This window comes from Dipteris shenzhenensis, chromosome 1, assembly GCF_047967505.1.
Source record: "Dipteris shenzhenensis isolate YYH24624 ecotype China chromosome 1, Dip_SZ_1.0, whole genome shotgun sequence".
In the NCBI taxonomy this organism is placed as follows: Eukaryota; Viridiplantae; Streptophyta; class Polypodiopsida; order Gleicheniales; family Dipteridaceae; genus Dipteris; species Dipteris shenzhenensis.
In genome coordinates, this window is record NC_141596.1 from 3850459 (window position 1) to 3873084 (window position 22626).

At 46.9% G+C, this 22626-nt stretch overlaps 1 protein-coding gene across 1 annotated transcript in view; it reads right to left on the reverse strand.

Annotated features, from left to right (window-relative positions):
• Positions 1-225: 225 nt before the first annotated feature.
• Positions 226-22626, reverse strand: part of LOC147905270 (putative E3 ubiquitin ligase SUD1) — a 62798-nt gene continuing 40397 nt past the window's right edge. The window contains exons 4-9 of the mRNA XM_087397025.1: positions 7323-7534; positions 6859-7230; positions 6601-6758; positions 6192-6355; positions 5504-5650; positions 226-1293 (exon numbers count right to left, since the gene is read on the reverse strand). Of these exons, the coding sequence (XP_087253151.1) occupies positions 553-1293; positions 5504-5650; positions 6192-6355; positions 6601-6758; positions 6859-7230; positions 7323-7534 (1794 nt within the window). The 3' untranslated portion in view covers positions 226-552. The remainder of the gene's footprint in view (positions 1294-5503; positions 5651-6191; positions 6356-6600; positions 6759-6858; positions 7231-7322; positions 7535-22626) is intronic.

The window sequence follows — 22626 nt, forward strand, 5'->3', positions numbered from 1 at the left end:
ATCCATGCACCAAGATCAAAACGGCGACATAAAAGCCATTATAAGACCGACATGATAGGACAATCAAAATATTCAGTAAAGTTATCTCCCATCTTCAACAATTTAACTAATAAATACAAGAAATATAACAGATTCATGGCAATAAATTAAGTCATAACTGAGTAAATCACCCGAAGTAGTCTCCAAGGAAAAACTTAAACTAGTAGCCCACAGTTACACAGACAAAAAAAAAGCTATTCCTGAACTTACAAAAAGGCATGCAGCAATACAGGTTTGAGACAATTGTCCGCAGAGGTTTACAGGTACAAATTACTATGCAGGGAGCATAAAACAAAAGTTGTCCCCATTGTTCTCAAAAAGCAAGCTTGGCTTCTTGCAATAGGAATGGTTAGTTTATACAATGCCAACGAGGCCAACGAGGCCATCTGATTTCAGAGCCACATATTGATAAAATACTGATACATGATTAAGGATAGGCTATTTAACATGGCATAAACCTGTTTGAAATTTCTGAGAGTTGCCAACAACACATGATTGCCCACTTCCAATGGTTTACTTGGCATGGCCAAAGCACTGACCAAGGGTATTACTTTCGCACACTTGTTGAGCACCTTCACTATCTGTGCAGAAACTGCCTGTCCTTGACAAGCAATGTCTTCTTCTCAGTCCAAAAGAAAGAATTTCCTCTTCAAATTCCTCATTGCTTACAATTGAAAGTAGCCCTTCCTTTCCTCTTACACATTGAAAAGCTCTCTCTTCCTTTCCTAACATTGTCTCACTGGTAGAGAGACCAGTTTCAGTGCACAGATTTGAGATCCTGGAAACAGAAGATTCTGGAGTGTCCACCACAACAGATGAACTGGACCCTTCTTCTGAGGCCTCTAATGTTTCAACACTTGCAAGCTGAGTGCTGGAAGGTGGCCTGTTCTCCCCAAAATTATGCAGCCTTTTCCCAATGAGATATCTATCATCCCGAATAGAATTGTGAAGGTCTAAAACGTAATGATGCGCACATTTGACTCCATACCACACAACCCCCAACATAAGGCATCCTGACCAGACAAAGCGGTAGACTGCAGAATTTACAGTAGGGGAGAATCCAAGTGCAGGAAACAAGCCACGAGCAAACACATATGGAACACACAAAACTGTCAACAACTTCACGAGGATAGGTGCCACAATCTCCTGCATGACCCACATTACTCTGAGACGGGAAAATCCATCTGCTTTGACTTGCTCAAACTTCATGCGCCAGCTCTCATCGGCCAGCGGAGTCACCTGACCCAACATAACCTGTAAAATACAGTTTTTCTTTTAGCTCGAAAAATAAAAACTGCTAGTTAAAAAAGGTTCAAAAAACGTGATGTTATCTTTCAAGTAGCAGGAATCAAAGTACCTACCTTTCAAGTGGAGAGTTCTTACATGAAAATTAGAGCTCTATCAGCGAAGTGGGAAAAATAACATTTGAAAACACACAAACTGTCAGCGAGTATCTACTAAACCATAGTAATGTGAGACAGACAGCCATGACTAAGGGAAAAAGCTGATTTCTCGCGACTGTCAGCAAGCATCTCAATGTCTAATCCTTGCATCCGTTATTAAGAAGCTGAACATCAAAAACAGGAATGGATTCTGACTACGTTTGATTCTCCAATATTCTTAAATATGCAACAATACTTAATAAAGATTAGGGCAGTCAGCTTAATATTGGACCCCTATTTTGTGTATTAATAGGTTTCCACTTACAGTTCTTTTAGTAATCCTGCAGTTTTGTACTTATTTTGGGAATTGAATGTGAGCACGCCACATGTCATAGGGAAGCTCATGAACCCAGCTGTACTTTCAAAGTAGCTCCCATCCTCTTTGTGCTTGAACATACAAGGAGTACAGCCTCATGTGAGCTCCCATTGGTCACTGCCCTCTTAACACTTTTACCAAGTGTTATCTTTTGACCTCCTCCCTTTACCTTGTCTCTATTTCCTGCTATTTAGTATTGTTCCAATTATCAGTAGCTGTAGATTTGTTTGATTTGGTATAAGAGCCCTTTCTTGGAAAATTACAGCATGAATACATGCCACAAGGCCATTATATATGAAACTTGGAGCAATAATTGCTTGGACCATATACAAGAAGTTAAGCCAATCAGCAGATCGCCACATGTCCTCATCTGGAAGGCTGACCTCGAAATGCTCAGAAATAAGTTCTTTTAATACCATCATGCTCTTTTGAGCACAACTATGTGCTGATCACTGAAAATTAAGCAGATTTGAGTCGCCCAATATTTTGTCATGACAAGGAAAATGGCTATTTTGTTAATTATAGACATGAGAACATTAGTACAATGATGCGCCAATTTCATGGTGATGTATTTATGATGGACACCGACCGATATTGTTATGGCGGTCGATCATCTGAGTAGATAGGGCCGTTGAGCTAGAGGCACTGCTTCAGACGGCATCAAATTTGGACATGTAACACTTACTTTATTAATAAAGATGTGCACCCATGTGTCTACGTCCTAGGGGCAATAGGAAAGGGAAGGGTGCATTAGAGTACATTGAATGGTAGGTACATGGGTCATAGGCTAGGGGTAGGTCTAAATGGGGAGACGGAACTTGAGTGATCTCAAGGATATTGATGAAGGGGTTCTCCCCTTCATTGTGATCTCACGTAGCATTCTCTCTACCATCTTGCATTCATCCACTATCTCTCTCTCTGACCTTGCATATAGGTGAAACAGAAAAAAGTACTCTCAAGAGGGCGCTTTTTCTAAGGCCCCAATTAGCTTGAAATTCTGCATGCATTGCACTCATTTGCATTCTTGTATGTCTGGAACTTCACATTTAATATCAGAGGAGCAGGCTGTTGTTCGGGCACAGATTTACGGACAGTGCAAAGAGCGCATGGAAAGAGGAGGTGCTTACATGAGCAGAAGGATGCCGCATGAAAATGTAGGACATGTGGACCAGTGCTTCCCAAGCCTCTTCTTGAAACGTTGCTTCATTGCTTCATAAGGTTCCGGGACTTTTGTCATAGATTTTTTTGTAACTGCCTTTGAAAAATTGCACCTTCAATGTTCCTTTGGAATGAAATGGAAGCTCCAGGAGCTGCTCATAGTTGGGTGGTGCATCAAAGTTTAATTGCACTTTCCTCCATTACTATTTTTAATAAATAGTAATGAATTTGATTTGGGGCATTAATGCCTCCTCATTTGCTGACGTGGTGGTGTGGTGATGACTTGGCGGTGCAAGAGCAACAGTTATTGGCCCTCCCTATGGCACTATAGTAGGCTTGAAATGCGTTTCCGGACAGCCCAAAACTACGAAATGTTTCAGAAACATTTCAATTCTGAAACTTGCGTTTCGGGACCCCCAAAAACCCCAATGTTCAAAAAATCCCAATATGTCCCAATTTTGGGAAATCTGGTGTCGCCTTGCATTTTTGCCACCTGTGTATAGAAATCGACCTTCAACCCGTACATTTTCCTTTAGCCCGTCCAAGTGCAGCATGGACATAAATCATGATTCATGATTCCATCTATCTTTTTCAATTTTCAAATATGACCATTGATGCTTGAACCTACAATGATGTGTTGTTAATTTTCTGATTTAGGATTTAGTAATATGTTTCAAGCATTCAATTTCAAGTTCTAAGTGACATATCAAATGATGTTGTTAGAAATCGACCAACAGAGGATACACACAGCGGAAGACTGATAGAATAGCCCAGGAGCTCACACAATGTGCGTGGGGAGTGGGATCACAAACTTCTTTACTTAATGTGTGTAGGCAGCCTCTGCATGGCTGCCACATGTCACAAGGAGCGCCAAGTATGAGGGTCCCACTCCCCCGCCTCCTAGCCACGCAAGCCTCCCCATTCCCAAAAAGAGCCGCTCGGGATATGGGGAAGGTCTCTCCAATGCCCTTCTTATATTCCAGGATTCCCATGATCATCCCATGCTTATAGGATTTCTTTATGCCCAATTATCCACGTGTCACCTGCGCGTCCCAAGGGCCTTCTTAGCCCTTTAAAGCAAGACAGTCCTGCATGGATCTGCTCCTGACAGCCAGGTTTTTTTCTTTGGCTTCCTTTGAACAATGCTGCCCACATGACAGCCTTGCTGCTGTCCATGTGGTAACCACTTCTCTCTTTTCTCTATCTGATCCCTGCCCTCATGGCAGCCATGCTGCCGCCCATGTGGCCATCTCTCCGACACCAGGTTCACCCCCCCATGCTCTCCTCATATGGGGGCTTACAAATGGAGAGGTGACCTTTCCAACATAGGTTTCATGAGTTTTTTTCAAGTATTGGACTTCTGGTGGTAATAATCTAAGATGTTTTAATATTTTTGGGAAAAAATATATGCTTAAAACCCCAAAACGTGTTTCAAAACTCCTCGACTACTATGCCTCAGCTCTGAGGAAGCTTGTTTATGCAAATATCGATAGCAAGTTCATCCATAGATCACTGGCTATAAATAGAAACTCAAAACATCTATATCTTGGAACTTAATATTCTTTAAGAGTTTCCAGTTGGTGAGCTCTTCTCTTTGAAGATAACATTCAGGTAAAGTATTATCCCCAAGGTGTATTGTAGGCCATCTTTATCACTCTGGTGGAGTAAACGCCATATCGCATCACATTCCATTAAAGTAAAAAATCTTAAAAGTTAGTGCATGGACCTAGAGAAGCAGAGCTATACAAACCGGTCAGGCACCCTCCTATTAAAGTATGACCTAGCATTACCATACAGAGTGCCCTTAAGCAAATTATGCAGAACTGTGCATAGTCTTGGTGAGGCGGACCTCAGGCCGCCACCTTACGGATTAGGTTTTTTTGATCCGTTGATTCCAAGGTAATGGCACACATCTCAAAGTCCTTAACCAATTTGTGTGCACCAAGTTAGCCTCTCTAGTGATTCTGGTGCTCAAATAAATATATAGGCAGAGGTGTGTCAGTGGCACCTAGCAATCCTCTTGATGATTGCATATCAGGTCCTAGCTCAATATGTTTAAGCTCCGCATGACTGAACAGGTCACCGAGCCTTGATGGCTCTTATGTTGGGCTTCCATTAACCACCTCTCTATTTGGGTTGTGCCTTTGTTGAGCAACACCAGGGATTTCACCCCATAGTTATAACTAGGGTGGACATTGAGTCCCAAACCCCTCAAATACATATACCTGATTTATAAGGAAAACCAGCTGGGATTAATTTTAACAAGACATTCACCTGAAAAGGATACTTCTTTAATCTGGTTCATGACAGAAATAGCACAAGAAACGCAACATACAACTTATCGATGATTCAATAAAAGTGAAGCATGACATCAATAAACTGATGCCTGCAGAGGACTAACAAATAAGCACACAAACAGACACATAAAACATCACAGAACCATAGGCGCACGTGCATGCACCCACCTGCACGGGTGCATGGTTTGGTGTGGAGAACATCCTGTGGGTAAAAGAGAAGGGGGTAGAGAGAGAGAGAGAGAGAGAGAGACCAGTCTTGTCCAAATCTTGAGAAACACCAGACCCAAAGCCCAATCTTGATATAGAAGGAACATGGGACTCTCATCAATGGGAACACGCAAGGGTACAACCACCAGAAGCTCAAATAGAAGACCTATGAGGACCGGGATAACGACAATCTGCAAGAACATAGAACTGTGTCAGTACTCACATCGGTAGTTACAGTGTAGAGGGTTAAAACATAAACTTTCACATGTAGGAAATGTGCCCACACGCATCCTAAAAGCAAAACACACAGTGCAAGTTTCTCCACATGATACATACCCAAGGTAGAAATCATTAATCCATGACACATAGTAGGACTAGCTACTTTGGCATCCCCACCGATGTCATCAATGCACAATGGTGGGTGTATTCTAGTATAAACAGTTCCTATAAGAACTTTGGAGGTAGAGGCCAGGATCCCCTCATGAAAGTAGTCCATATTCTCTTTATCCAAAGCTACAGCTGTTAAAAGACAGGACTATTTCATTTTTGGCTCCACAAATTCTACAAACATAAAGGCCTTATTTTGATTTGGCACCTTCATCAGGCTTAGGAGGACAACATACTATGCTATTACTCACATTGTCAGGGTCTAAGGTTTTAACAGAAGATATGTTCGCTCTAATATTCATTTATTTATACACGGGGGAAATTCAAGTCTATTCAAGAGCTTACCCATAAAGATAGCAGCATGATGCTTTTTGTCACAATTGCAGACCACTTTAATGTTTGCATGGCTAGGACTCTGGCGTCATGTCTTTTGAAATAGTCCACAGCGTACCCAATTGCAGCAGCAGTTGCCCATATCACATAGCAACCAATATTGAATGCATACAAATCTGTAATCAAAGAATCAGAATGAAACCTCCATATGCTGCAACCAATGCTGAAAACACACAAATCTGCAATCCTGGAGGTTCAAAATGCAGCTTTCATGCCCTGCTTATCCTAACTCTGAAAAATTAACGACTCACCATCTCTTGAACTCTAGTGGCCTACAAAGAATCTTAAGACAGTTTTCAAAACTATCAGATGATAGATTTTCTTTGTAAAACCTTGAAGTGAAAGTGAGAATCGTATTTACCATTACATTTTACACCATAAGTAATTGGAAGGCGAGATATAGAAGAGAATAAAGCTCTTCCAAATGACACAGGCAACAGCACGATGGCTGAATTGAAAAAAAGGAGCGTGAACCATGCCGCAAATAGCAACAAAACAACACGTACTGCAAACTTGTACCTGTTACAATGGAATCCAAAATCACTTAGAGCTCAATAGAAACCAGCTCATACAGAAATCTAAGCTGGTTCAAAAGATTAGCTAAAAGACAGGGACTTACTCCTCAGAGTCATTTCGATTTTCAACATCAACGTCTGCGATAGTATCTCCATTAGCAGAGTCACCTGCTACAAGGTGAGGCACATTGCCATTCTCACCTGCACCAGGGTGAAGTATTAACCTATTTTGATTGACATCTCGAGCATCAACCTGAGGAGCATCCTGTGCCCGTGCTCCCCTCCCCTGTTCATTTCTATCTTCTGGCCCAGGGAGTAGAAACTCAGAGAGCCCCAAGGCCCAACCGACTGCAGAAAACCAATGGAAAAGAATAGTTTTTATTGTTGTCCTTGGTCTAAAGTGTTCAATCGCAAAGGGGACGCAAATGTGGAACAAAAGCATATCTGCTGGAATTTCTGTAAAGGGATCAGATATTCTGCATCAACATACAAAAAGGAACACATTATGACCCAACCGCAAATACAAGAAGAAATTAAAACACAAACTGCTGAGGCAACCTTCACTTGCCTGATGTCGAGAGGGAACATTGATGGGGCTACGGATAAGGCAAATTTCATGGGCAAAAATATCAGCATCACAATTAAACTGCCATAAACCACCACCGACAGAAGCACACGGCGAGCATGCTTATGGATGGGATCTTCAATCAGATCATGGAAAGGGTTATAGTTAGGATCTGCAGGATCACGTAAAAAGTAAAGTACTCCTGGCCGAAGAACCTGAAACAATATCAAACAAAACATAGCAGTTGCTTTAAATTTTTGAGACAAAAAAGACATACAACGCCGCCTCACAGTCCATGATTTGAGGATTACACACATCCAGTATTTGGGAAAAATTATTTTGGCAGATGGTGCCAAATTTTAAAGTGGCCACAAGTGAGATCACACTCCAGAACACTAAGACTCATCTTAGAAATGTCAGCAACCAAAAACCAGTATATTCACATGTGTTAATCACTTTGTCCCCCTGGTTCCAGACAGCATATAAAATGTTGGAGTGCATTATTTCCCTGGTGTCAAAAGCTTCAGTGTCACAAAGACCTATGACCTCGTTTAACAAAGTTTTAATTTGGAAATATTTCGGGATGTGATGTACGTCTCAAAATGCTTGCCTTGCCAACAAAACAAGGTGGACCATGAGCTTCCAGCTGGCCTATTGCAGTCATTCCCATTCAGGAATGCAAGTGAAGACATGGTACTGTGAATTTTATTACACAGCAGCCTGCTGACAGGCAATGGGACAGCAGCATTTGTGTGGTAGTCAAAAGGCTTACCAACAGGCTCCCTTCATACATACCAAGCCGTGGTATTTAGCATCTAGTTCACTGATCATGTGTAAGGACACCAAGGAGATTGTTGGTGATAGGTATGCAAAGGCCCCCTCAACCGGCATCGGACTCAAATTTGTTTCAAAGCCCAAATCTTTGATGGTGGATTATAAGAAATTGTTAACCACAAGACTAGAACCTTCACACAACCCCCAAGCGGTCAATGCTGGGCCGTCTCACAAATACCCAACAGTGGTATCAGAACCAAGATGCCTTGTGAGTCTGAGCGTGTGTAACATGCAACGGCTATCTAATCGTGTAATCACAGCGAGACCTTCTTTAAACCTTTAGCGAGGGTTATGCACCATAGAGAGAGAAAGTAGAGAGAATAGAGACGACAACCGATTGGGTCCCTGTACCCACTGAGGGCCCCCTCCACCAATCAGAGGAGAATTTTCTTTAATACTTGGAGAATTGAAAGATACAAATAACACTCTTCGAGAGAGCACAGAAACACGCTTTTGAAGAGTACATTGTGCACATGTATTGCAGACACAATGACTTGAGAGGCAACTCCAACCAATACCGAGACCTTGATGCTGTCCACACTGACAATGTAGGGCACTTCTGAGGTAAGGAAGAGGCTTGTGCTGTCCACCGGTATGCAAGGTTACTGCGTGAGTGAGAGAGTGAAAGCTAGGAGTAATAGATCTAAGAGAGAGCTGAGATATGACTGAGATATAGAGCTGAGAAGTGATATGTGCAAACTGCAAAAGAGAAATTCAAAGAGCTGCTGAAACAGTACCCAAACGTTACTCCGTTTGCTAGTCCAAATCCCCAATTGTTGTGCTGCGTATACACATTCCAGAAAGGCTGAACTGAGGGCCAAAAGCTGAGGCTGATCAAGGCCAGATGTGGAGGTGTTCAGGAGCTGCACACAAGGGGCTGGAAGGGAGCTGTAGGACTGATGAAGGCTGGGGGAGCTGAGTAAAAATTAGCGCTGTAGGCCCCCTTTTTATAGGGGCTGTGGGCTGAGCCAACCAGCCAACTTTCTAGTCAGCTGGTTTGGGCTTGTTGGTTGGGCCCTTGGCCCCATAAAAGGCAGCCTAGGAAGGGGTGCAGGGCAGCCTATAAAGGCAGCCCTTCCCCAATCCATTCTTCCTCATTGTCTCAGCCCTAAAGGGGGCCAGAAGGACTCCTATCCTAGGCTGAGACCTAGACCTCGGTCCTCCTAGAATCCTAAGATGGAAACATTATCCACCTAGAATCCTAGACCGACCTAGACCTAGACCTACCTAGAATCCTAAGATGGAAACATTATCCTACTGTTCTGCAATGGGTACCAGTGAACAAGGACTTGACCTAAGGCTGAGAGACTGACCTATGTAGCTTGTGCCTGACTCTCCCTGGACAAGGGCTCACAAAGGGGTCACAGCATACGACAAAATCTCCTATTAGGGAACTATAATACACTTGTCGATGTAGCCAGTGTGTAACATTGCACCGAAGTGCAGGGGTGCATGTGACATTGAGGTTAGGGCTTGACTCTTGAGTCTGTGAGAGCTATCGAGTTGTCTTGCGTTGAGAAAGAAAGAAAGTTTATTAAAGTCTTCAGAACACCGATGGGTCTATGAGACTGTGAAAATCCTGGTACAAACGAGTTGTGGTGGTGGAGCTACTAAACGAGCACCCACACCAATGCAAAATGCAGAAAATGTAGAATGGTAGGACTAAGTACAACATAGTCAAGTCGGTAGTGGACTATATATCATCATCATCATCATCATCATCATCATCATCATCATCATCATCATCAAGACATCAAGGTGGATTAGGCAATGGAGGCATGAAATGGGCGATAGAGTGCTGTCAGCCACCCACGGGTGCGGCCCTGGCACATCTCCTGGTCATAGCTATGCGCCTAACAAGGGCTACAGTAACCCCTGTTGATCGGAATCCGACTCTAAACAGGTAGGGGATAGACCCAAGTGTAATCTGTGTTTCAACCCTCTGTCTGAGCTGTTGGGTCGCTGGCTCTGGGTTACGGTTATGTCGAGGCCTCGTCTCGTGGGGATCCATGTGATCTTAAAGCTCCATGATAGAGCTTTGATATGGATTAGCCAAGAAAGAAGTTTGCTCCTGTCCCCGTGCTTGAAGTATTCTCTCAGAGTGTCTACGTACCTCATGAACGAAGCCTGACAAACACCTTTGGTCTGGGTAGGAGAGGAATTGGGCCAAAACCCCATAGATATCTCTGAAGAGGCAGTAGAAGCGCCCTCGAATCTCATAATAAATAGGACACCTAAAGATGAAGTGATCCTCTGTCTCTCCTCCTACAGGTCACATAATGTGCATATGCGCCTCTCCCTGGGTAGGCACTTTCCTCTGCCGTTCTTGATACGAAGCCTATGTGAAGAGACCCGAAACTACCCAATAGAGATCCTCAGTGACTCGGGTAAGTAGATCTCTGTGTATCCGGGTGGGCCAATGAAACCCTCCTCTGTGATATGTAAGCAATGATCTCTGTAAAAGCTAAGCTTCACTGGGAGTTCACTCGGTCCCCACTAGGTCCATAATGTGTGTAGCTGTAATAGATCCTCATGGATAAACTGATTGACCTCGTGTGATAGGAGAGGAGGAAACTAAGCATCCATGCTATACTAGAAGGGAGGAAGTCTATCCATGTGGAGCCCCAGTCGCTCAAACTATCTCTTTGTGCATGCATACCAGCATCTCTGGTCCCTCCTGCTGAAAGTGCCATAGAAAAGGACAGTGCTTGCCATGGTAGCCTGCTGTGCCTAGAAGTTTAATCCCCATAGTCCCCGACTCATTACAGATACATCATGACCTGAAATGCAGCATCTAGCTGTTATGGGGATGACCTGAATGATCCGGTGAAGAACGGATGTGTTATGCTCTAGCCGAGATAGCATGACCTCGGAAAGATCGGTGGGCATTTTCTCTTAGATGACCAACTTTTGTAATAGTTAATGTACGTAATTGAAATGGTCAAGAGAAGTAACTGCCAAGGTCCTAGGTGAGGGTGAAATGGCATTGACTAGGTAGTTCTAAGTGCTGAGGCCTAGGTGCACCTAAATGTGCAATAATGCCAATGGGCAAGTGGTTGTAGATGTGCCCCAAGAGAGGGGTAAAAAGGTGCACCAAGTGGAGAGGCTAAAATGATGACATTTGGCAAGGAGAACTATCTAGGGAAATGAGGGTCTCGTGGATAAGCATGAGAAAAATAAAGGAACGAACTAATTTGAATATCTGTGATCCACGAGAGTTAGGCTGGGTGGAACAAAAGAAATGCCATCGCCCGTGATCTGTATCAACGTAGGAATAGAGATTCAGAACCAAGAGATAGAGTCTTTGATAGTGGACCAAGAGATAGAGTCGTTGACAGTTGGTATTAGAGCCTTGTTGAGAGAGCAAGGGACAAGTGACGGAGGCTGTGCGTGAAGGGACCAAGTGGACAGGCGTTTTTGTTTGGTGTTCTGCTACGACAACTGGCGTAGGCGACGCACTGATCGCAACGAGGCTCCGCAACGAAGTGTTGACTGTTCGTGGCTGGACTTAGGGGTCACGTAAGGCAGCAGCTGGTAGCAGGTGGAGCGCAGAGGTAATGTGGACGTTCGTTTACGTAGGCGCAGATTTAAATTCCAGATCGTGCGCTGTCTTACGGGATTAGGCTGTCGCTAGTGAGTTGGCGCATAATGGAATAGACTGCGCACAGAAGGATTCACTGGCCGTAAGTTTTGGTTGAACGGCGTATACCTGGAAATCAACGGAGTATTCCACCTTGACGACTCAGAGAGGAATTGGTCCGTTAGATATTTCAGCCGTTGCAAGTACAGTGTCAAATTTTGGCCAGGCGGTTACTGTTTTTACAGTTTGCTGTTAAAAAAAAAAGGGGATACGTATTGACGCCTTTGCAAAAAGCGACTTGGAGAAAAGATTATAGACGTCACGGTCTGCATATGAACATCAAAATTGAGTACGCTGTGAACGATTAAGGCTGAGCAGCCGGGATTGTTGCGAACATCCTTCGAAGACAACCAGGGAGCATCTTTTCTCTTATATATATATATGTTTCAGGTTTTCAGTTTGCAGTTGTTGTTGGGGTAAAGGCACACTTAGTACTTTATTTGTGAAGTACACTAAGTACACCATACTTAGTGTTGTAACCTTATCCTTCTATATAAAAGGTTGACTGTGTGCTAGGGGAGGTACACACATACGTTTTATCCCCACACTTCTTGTGTCTTATCCTGCTTGTGTGTGTCAGTGTGCTCTCACTCTCCCCTTCCACAACCACATGCAGCATATGCTACTGGATGCAAGTCAATGGACGTGCAGTCACATGCCTTATGAGCAATAGCAGATTGGTGCCATTTACTGTGTTAATGCACGGAATGTGCTGTCAATTCAAGGGGCTTTTGATGCTATTGTGCGTGGGACAAATGCTGTAATTTGTTGCTGAAAGTACATTCACATTTGTTACAGATTTGGTCAATTTTGACCAAGTTTGACTTTAGTCAAATTTGGGGCTTTTGACATTGTTATGCATATCAGTGTTGGGGGAAACACCTAGATGCTTTATGTGATCATTGGAGCTTTGGGAAAGCGGTGTATGCACTAAAATCCTCAAAATTGGCTTCCAGTCAAGGGGCTTTTGCCTCATTCAAGTTCTAAACTGTGTAACACAGTTATAGAGGCAAGAGAAAGTCTAATTCTGACAGTTTTGGACAGTTATACAGTCAATTTCTGTTGTTGTACTAGAAAGTACAGTCGGGTACTGTCCGGAGTCAATTTTTTGGACTGTAAACAGTCATTTTACTGAAGTTTAAAGTGCATAAAACAGTGCTGTTTTCACTGTTACAGCAGGGACATACATTGTATCAAATCAAGGTACTGCTGTACTGTACTACAGAGCATCAATTAATAAATTAAGTATTGCTTTTTTGGATCTGCAGCCGGCAGGAAACAGACAGTATTTACTGTTAAGTGGGAGAAAATTGCAGGAATTAACTTTTGAGCACAACTACAAGTGCATCTGTGCACTTAGTTTGCAGGGAGTCAGGCACCCAACTGTGGGTTATATTTCTTGCTGATTGTAATGGCTTCATCCTCGGAATCTTCTCTTCTCAATATTAAAAAGTTGCAGGGTGCTGCTAACTACCCAATGTGGAAAAAGATGGTCCTGAATGTGCTAATTCTCAGGCAGTTTCATGCTCCTATTATACACAAAGGTGTGAAGCCCACTGGCACATCTGATGATGCTTGGGCACTAGCTGATCTGTCAGCAAAGTCCATAATTGAATTGTCACTCCATGAGAGTGTTATTTGGAATGTGGATGGTGAAAAAACAGCCTGGGGTGTGTGGAAAAAGCTACAGGACACATATGAGCAGCAGAGTGTAGCCACAAAGATATATTGGCTGCGCAAGTTCTTCAATCTGAAGATGAAGGAAGGGACCTCCATGGATGCACATCTCAATGAGTTTAATTCAATTGTCACTCAACTTGCAAATCAAAAATATGTGGTGGATGAGGAAACCAAGGGTATGGCACTCTTGATTTCTCTTCCTGAAAGTTGGGATACATTCACCACAGCTGTAACAAATGCAAACACATTCATAAGTTTTTCAGATATCACAGGGCTGATTTTGCAAGAAGAGCAGAAGCTGAAAGCTCAAGATGCAGTAAAGCCTAACAATGCCTTAAATGCAAGGGGGAGAAGTCAGCAAAGAGGCAAATCTCAGGAAAGGGGAAAAGGGAGAAGCAAGTCCCGCTCCAACAAAGATGTTGAGTGCTACTACTGTGGCAAAAAGGGACATACTAAAAAGCAGTGCTTTAAACTGAAAAATGATAGATGTGTCAGATGCAAAAGCAATTGTACCAGTAAGCAATGGCAAGAGCAGTGTGAAGATTGAAGGGCTTCATTCTACACACGGTTATGACAGTGAGGGAGAGGTTCTATTTCTCTCTACTTTGGATGCTCATTCTCTCCATGCAGGAGATTTTGCAGACATGCACTCTTGGATCGTTGACTCAGGTGCCTCATTCCATGTTACACCTTACAAAGAATTGTTTGTAAGATATGCAGCAGGCAGTAATGGAGTTGTTTTTCTAGGGGATAATCATGCATGCAGTATTGTTGGTATTGGAGATGTCAGGCTTGTATTTGCTGATGGTACTCAGCTTATGCTTCACAATGTTAGGCATGTACCCGAAGTCAAGAAAAATCTGATTTCTACTGGCATGTTGGATGACGAAGGTTTTGTGACCAGCTTTGGTCAAGGTCACCAAAGGTGCCCTGGTTGTTGCCAAAGGCTCTAAGGTTGACACAATGTATACTCTTCATGCTAAAGTATGTAATCATGCTGATATTCATGCCACCGAGCTGCCGAATATTTCTATGTGGCATAGCCGGATGGGACATATGAGCATAAGTGGAATGGAGCAATTGGCTCGCCTTGGCTACTTACCGTCTCTTAAATTTTCTGATTTAAAGTTTTGTGAGCACTGCATATATGGTAGACAGTTACAGTGTCCTCATAAAAGGAGATTAGGACATAAAGATGCTCAACTTGAGCTTGTGCATACAGATGTGTGTGACATGCCTAGTCCTTCACTTGGAGGTGCACGGTACTTTCACATTTATAGATGATTCCACAAGGAAGGTGTGGTTGTATCCTCTTCGATTGAAGAGTGATGTCTTTCCAGTGTTCCAGAAATGGCTTGCTATGGTTGAGAACCAAACAGGCAGAACACTGAAAGCTTTGCGGTCAGATAACGGTGGGGAGTATATGTCTAATGCATTCAATGCATTTTGTGATGCTAGAGGTATTAAAAGAGAACTCACTGCTCCTTACAGTCCAGCGCAAAATGGCACTGCAGAGCGTATGAATAGAACCATACAGGAAAAGTCTCGCTCTATAATGTCACATGCTGCTTTACCTCATGGATTTTGGGCTGAAGCTGTAAAAACAGCAATACACCTCATCAATAGGTCACCAAATAAAAGACTAGATGGCAAAGTGCCAGAGGAGCTTTGGACAGGAAAACCTCCTTCCTATAAGCACTTGAGGGTCTTTGGCTGCACTGCGTACGTGCACATATGCAGAAAAAATCGCAGCAAGCTTGATCCTAAGTCTCTTAAATGCATTTTTCTTGGATATGGTGACAGTGGTGAGATGGGTTACCGCCTATGGGATCCTGTGAATAAGAAGCTAATACGCAGCAATGATGTCTTATTTGATGAGTCATGTATGTTTAAGGCAGCAGATAAGCCTTCTGATGCTTCAGAGGTTGACATTGATGACTCGGGACATCATGTACAATTCAGGCAGGCTGCAAATCAGCCACAACAGCAGCGTAATCAGCCAATGCATGATGCTGCAGCAGGTCCAAATGGACAGCCCGTAGTGGCGGAAGATGTACTACGGGACATGCCACCTTTGGAAGACCTCCCAAGCATAATTCTGCAGCCTGATTCTACTAGAACAGCAACCTGTTTTAGGTGAGCAGCAAGTTGGACAGCAAGACCAATGGGTCCGAAGGTCCACTCGACAAATGAAACCGCCAGACAGATTTGTTCCAGGAGCAGATTTTATTATGCTTACAGATTGTGGAGAACCTTCCTGTTACAAGGAAGCCGTGCAAACGCATGATAAAAGGCTATGGGAACTAGCCATGAAGTCTGAAATGGACAGTCTCCATAAAAATGGTACTTGGGAATTGGTGCAGTTGCCTAAGGGCATGAAAGTACTGCCATGCAAGTGGGTGTATAGATTGAAAGTCACACTTGGAGCTAAGCCAAGGTATAAAGCCAGGTTGGTTGCCAAGGGCTTTAAGCAGGAGTATGGTGTTGATTTTGATGAGATCTTTTCTCCAGTGGTTAAGATGACCACACTCAGGATTGTACTTGCTTTGGTTGCATGTGAGAATTTGGAATTATGCCAAATGGATGTGAAGACAGCCTTTCTTCATGGTGATCTTCATGAGGAGATCTACATGCAGCAGCCAGAAGGATTTGCAGTCAAGGGCAAGGAGTCACTTGTATGCAAGCTTAAAAAGAGCCTTTACGGGCTGAAACAGGCACCAAGGGAATGGTCTAAGAAATTTGATACCTTCATGAAGTCCCAAAGTTTCAAGAGAAGTGATGACGATCACTGCTTATATACCAAAAGGGCTGCAAATGGCAGCTTAATCATTCTCATTTTATATGTGGATGACATGCTTATTGCTGGTAGAGCTCGTAAGGAGCTTGATGACCTTAAGAAAAGATTGCATGAGGCCTTTGATATGAAGGACCTTGGTGATGCAAATCACATACTAGGAATGCGGATACGGAGAGACAGGGGACAGCGTTTGTTGTATTTGTCTCAGACCGAATATATTGGCAAAGTATTGCACAGGTTTCATATGGAAGGGGGGAAAACCCTTAGTTCTCCATTGCCTCCGTATGTGAAACTCAGTGCAATGGACAGCCCACACTCAGATGCTGATAGGGCTGAAATGGCCAAGATTCCATATGCTTCAGCTTGTGGCAGTCCATGTATGCCATGGTTGCTACCAAACCTGATATTGCGTTTGCAGTGGGAGTGGTTAGCAGGTATATGGCAAATCCAGGCAAGAAGCATTGGAATGCAGTGAAAGGTATCATGAGATACCTGAAGGGCACACAGGAGTTGTGCATATGCTTTGGCAAGCGAGATGCAAAGGTGCATGGTTATGTGGATTCAGATTTTGCTGGTCATCCTGATAACCGGAAGTCTACTGGTTATGTTTATACATTCACTGGAGGTGCAGTGTCATGGATGTCAAGGATGCAGTAGTGCATAGCCTTGTCTACCACGGAAGCTGAATATATTGCAGCCACAGACGCATGCAAGGAGGCCTTATGATTTTTTTTTTCCCGAAAAAACAGTGCTGATTATATTACTTCGAAAACAAGATACAAGAGGTCAGATTGCAGCTGACGGGCTGCGTTCACAAATCGGACGCAGCCCAAAAAGGTAACAAAAGTAAAGCTCTCTCTCACGGTGGGATAAGGCGAGTGTGAATGAACAGCCAAAGAGGTGGTGAGTAGCGCCACTGAAGGCCCTGCGAAGCCTGCTCGAAGAAGAGGCCCTGTTTGTCCCAAACCTGGAGGAAACGTCTCCGCTTCTCCCGACCGGCCCGGGAGTCCCCCTGTATCTGGTCCCACTGGCCTCTGAGGGTGTGTATAATCTCACTCCAGATGTCAGTCATGATCTGAGCAGTCGATAAGGAGGTGCCACCGAGGATCTGCACGCAGCGCGAGGTCCAAATGTGCCATCCTGCGATGCTGCTAATAATCTCCCAAACTGGCTGCCTCTCCTGAGCTTCTGTGTCAGCCTCTGCCAGGTGCTGCGGGAGACTCTCGAGCGGCCCCCACGTCCCCTGTGTGATAAGGAATGTGGGGTCCTGCTGACATGCCTCGAATAAGTGATGACAACCAGGTGCGGTGCTGCACCAACAGAACGCGCCCCGAGTGATCAATCCTAGCTCCGGTGCTGCGCGAGTAAGGATCCCGAAAGTCCACCTCCACACTTCCTGGGCGCGAGTGCAACTCCATAGGCAGTGTTTTGGTGACTCCTCGTCCTCATGACAGATCTGACAACGTCCGTCCTGGCCTATCTGCCGCAACCAGCTCCCCACTGGAAGACCTTTGTGGGCAAGAAGCCACAGGAAGTAGGAGATCTTCCGCGGCCGCCAGCTCTCCCACAAGGCCTTCCAGAAGGCTTGCAAAAAGAACTTGGAAATACCCTGTGCATACCAACTGGGCCGCTGGGTGGGAGGGCGGCTCTGCATCCTCCCAAGAACTCGCCTGCCCAATGTCGTGCTGTAGGCAAAGAAAGAGGTTGCCCCTGACCTGTCACAATCTCTGGCCATCTCCACTCTCCTGGGTCCCAATCAAGCTTTGACAAGGCCCACCCCTCCCAGAGCCAGAGTCGCCAAAGCTGCAGCTGATCCTGCTCTATGCTAGGATCGGTCCGCCAAACCTTCCCCACGAGGCCTACGACCCGAACCCTTTGTCATGGGAGTAGGGGGTCGATGAGCACATGCTCTCTCCTGAGTCGTCCATCCCCCATAACCGCGAAGAAGAAAACAGAGGAGTCGTCCATCCGCCCTACGACCACCAGTGAAATGCCACGGGGGGTGAACTGTCCCAGCCAACGGTCATCACCAGGCATGAGGATCTGAAGCTCAGGTGGAACCAACCAATCAGCTGGAATCGCGCCGTCGATCTCCGTACGTCTCGCCTGGGCTCCACGGGCACCTCCAGCTGCGTCTGCAAGATCAACCGTCTCCAAATGTCTGTACGTGTCCCTCCAAACTCGAAGGGGCCGAGCTGGCCCCCGCATCCAGCTGGCCCACCTGATGTGTGATCTTTCCCCCAACTGAAGGCCCTCGGCATCTCTGACCTGATCGTTCCAGATAAGCGGCTGGCGATCGATCTCCTCCTGACAGCTAGGAGGGGACTGAATGAGACTGAGGCGGAGCTGCCTCCAAACCATGAGGAGGCTACGAATGAGTGGGGAGCGGGGCGGAAGTGAAGATCCACCTGAGGGACGGAAGCCACTCTCCACCTCGGCGCGGGACACAAGAACCGACCCCCTGCTGAAGTAACATCTTCCACGTTTGCCCCCCGGGGTCAAACCGCGGATAACTAGCTTGCCTAACAGGGCCCGACTCTGAGCTCTGGATCGATGACCCCCAAGCCACCCTCAGCCTGCGGAAGAATGACTGTCTGCCAAGCAACCCTGGCTCTGATATCTCTGAGGCCATCCTCCCCGGACCTCCGAACCAACCTCCTAAGCTGTGCCACGCTGGATCTCGAGAAACACCAACAGGAAGCCACATACCAAGCTGTGGCTAGGAGGACCTGGTTGACTACCAGGGCAGAGTACCAGGGCACGACCTGCAAGGGAGAGCTTAGCAGCGCTCTAGAAAGCCAGCTTCCGTCGGATGGAATCTAGCACCGGGAGAAACTACTGAGCTGGCGTGATATCCAGGCCGACCTGAAAACCGAGATATCTAGCTGTCTGTCCCCGCGGGATCCACCTGAAACCCAAAAACCTCCCCCACTGAGAGCACCCCCCGGGGTCTGTGAGAAAACCAACTGATTTGTTCCAGTTGATTTTCGCACCGACAGCCGAACAGAAGACCTCTAGGGCCAACCTCACCCTCTCCAGCATCATCTCATCATCCTGGACATACAGTGATGTGTCATCCGCATACTCCGAGTCCAGGAGCTCCGTGTCCTCCCGGAGTGGAAGGCGAACACCCCTGATCCCAGTAGACCTCGCCCGAAGGTAGTATGTCATAGCCTCAGCGAAGAAGAGAAACATGTAAGGAGCAAGGGGGCAGCCCTGACGCACTGATCTCTCCAGACGAAAACGCTCACCCATCCTGCCGCCAATGATGACCTTGCTAGAAGCTGTCCTGTACAACGCTGAAATACCCTGAATCCATCCTGCTGGGAAACCTAGTCGCTCCAGAGTCCCCTCCAGAAAGGACCAGTCCACTCGATCGTAGGCCTTCTCAAAGTCGAGAAGTAGGATGGCTAGGTGTGACCCACTGTGTTGAGCCCACTCCGCTGCCTCTGAGAAGGTGAAGACATTATCCAGGATACTGCAATCCTGGACAAAGCCTGTCTGAGTGTCATGAATGAGGTCTGGAAGTAGAGGCCGAACTCTGGCGCTGATCATCTTGGCAAGGATTTTGTAGGCAGTGGTAAGGAGGGTGATCGGGCGCCACTGACGGATCTCCTGTCTATCTCCTCCCTTCGGGATGAGGCAAATCAGTCCCGAGGAGAGGCTCTCTGGCATATAACCGCTGCTGAAAATCCTCTGAAGAGCTGCTAGGAGGGGCTGATGGATCTGATCCCAAAAGAAGGTGAAGAATGCCCGGGATAGCCCATCCTCGCCCGCGCATTTCTGCCAGTCGATGGCCATCAAGGCCTCCAACATCTCGTCCGTAGTGAACGGTGCCAACGTCGCCTGCATGCTCGGCTGGACCAGGGGTGGAATGTGCCTCCACACCTCCTCACGGGAGCCTCGAGTGCGAGGGGCGAGCGGCTCTTGCTGGAAAAGAGTCCTGTAGAAGTCGGTAGCCAACCCCAAGACCTCACCCGGATCCGTAACGATGTGCCCCTCCGCTGTCCTGAGACTCCGAAGCTGATCACCTGCTGCTCTCTAGCCATGCGTCCTGAAGAACTCCCTCATCCGGTCACCCTTCCGAGCCCAGAAGGAGAGAGAGGCGTGATAGAAAAACTCTGACCGGCGCTGGAGGGTCTCCTAAAAAAGGGCTCTGACTCGAAGGGCCTGGATCCGAAGCTCCTCCGAGCCCGAAGCTGCCTGCTGGAGTCGCTGAATGGAGGCGAGGTCCCTCCGAAGAGCTCTCTCTGCCCCACCACTCCTGTCGAACCTGTAGGGCTGCGAGCTGGCAAATCTGGCTGGACTCCTGCAAAGCCTGCGCCACCGAATCAACCAGATCCACGCACTCGCCCCAATCTCTGTCCCATAGACTGCATATACTGCTGCGCACGTCCACCCTCAAGAAAATGGAGTCGAGAATCCGGCATGAACGGGGGGAAGGGCCTGAACTGCCGAGTCTAATGATAAGAGCACAAGCGCATGGTCGGAAAGTGTCGTCCCTGGAACTATACCCGCCTGACTGCCTCTGCTGATGGCCCAATCACTGACATAAAATCTATCCAGCCTCTCCAAGAGTCTGTCTCCTTTCCTGCGGAAGCCCCACGAGAAGTCCAAGCTCCCATGCCAACGCCGGAAGAACGGGTCTCTCCAACTGCCCCTACCTCCTGTCGCGAAGATGAATGAGTCCCAAGCGGACTGCTCTGCCTGAGACATACCTGTAAACTCCGGTCCTCTGCCCTGCTGGTCCTCCAAGGTCTCCAGATTGTTGAAGTCACCTCCAACAATCCAGGAATCCATGTCTGGGAGAATCCCTGTAAGTGTCCTCCAGAAGGTGGCTCTGCAACGGAGGTCTGTGAAAGCATAAATGTTGAGGATTCCTATTCTGAAACCCTCCAGTTTCAGGCCTACCCAAAGGGCACGGCCTGGGATCAACGTGCCATGACCGAAAAACTCCCTGGGCTAGCTGCTCGCACACGGAAGTACAGACACCTCCACTCCTCCCCTGTGCGCCGATCGAGGGCTCCCAATAAGTGTGAGAACGTCCAGGGAGAATCTTCCCGTAGCTACGGGAGTGAGCCGCAGAAAGCTTGTGCTCCTGGAGCAGAAGTACATCCAAACGACCAATCACTGCTGGCTGAAGTTCCTATCTCAAAATGAGCTTCCTAGGACCACGGGTGCTGGAAGAATAAAACCCGTTCACATTCCAAGATACAAGGTGTAGGCTCATGGTGAGGACTGGGAGGCTGCGAACAACTGTCTGCTCGCGGTCGAAGTCGATGAAGAAGCTGACATTTCGGAGTGGAGGCGCTGACGCTTATGAGAAGGTTTGGAGGGGGAGGCGGGGTCGTCCTGCCCGTTCTTCAACACCTTCAGCAAAGGCGAGAGGCCTTTGGTGCCATGAGCAAATGCTTTCTCGAGCCAGCTCGAGATCTCTGAAGTAGTCATCCCGTAGAAGGCTCGGAGTTTCTGAGGGGTCCAGGCTCTGACATCCTGGGGGAGGGGCCATGACAGGGGGGGCCTGAGGATCACAATCACTCTGAAGCGTTTGGCGGCGCAACGCCACCGCAGGCGCACGTCACCCTCGGACCACTGAGTCTCGAGAAGCTGCCCACCGCACGGGCCTATCCAGGAGCAAACCTGAGCGTGCGTCTGCTCTCTGAGAGCCTCCCAGACCGAGTCGTCTGTCCAGGTCTCGGTGCCGTCGCTGAGGAATGTGAAAGCAAAGCTAGGGCCATCCCTAGGGACCAAGGCGGCTATCTTCCCATCCGCCCCTTTGCGGAGCAGGAAGATACTGATGTCGAGACAAGAAGGGAAGGTCCCGAGGTCAACCACATCCAAGTAGTCCCAGGGGCCAGATCTGTAAAAGTCGCGAGGAAGCTCTCTCTCCTGAAGCTGAGGCCCATCAGAGTCTGTCACTGAGGGGCTAGCGGACAGGGAAGCCTGCTCCAGTGGTGGTGTAGACTCAGGGTGTCCTGCCAGTGAAGGGGGAGGGGGAGGAGGCTGGGGGGTAGGCGACTCAGACTCCACGGAGGCGACTAGCGGAGGAGGGGGAGCGGGGGCTGCCCTCGGCTGAGGAGCCGTCGGTGCAGCTAACTCTGCAGGAGAGCTGAGAGAGGCGGGGGGGGGGGGATGGGGATGCATCTGGAACTGGGGCTGAGAAGGAGGAGGAGGAGACTGAGGAGGAAGAGGCGGGGGCTGAAGCTGCGGGTCGGGAGAAGGGGGGTGCAACTGGGGAAGGGGCTGGGACTGAGTGGAAAGGGACTGGGGAGCGGAAGAGAGGGGGACCTGAGGCTGTGAAGGGCGGGCTACCGTCGAAGAAGAAGCTCTCCCAGGTCCCTGGAGCGACATCCTGT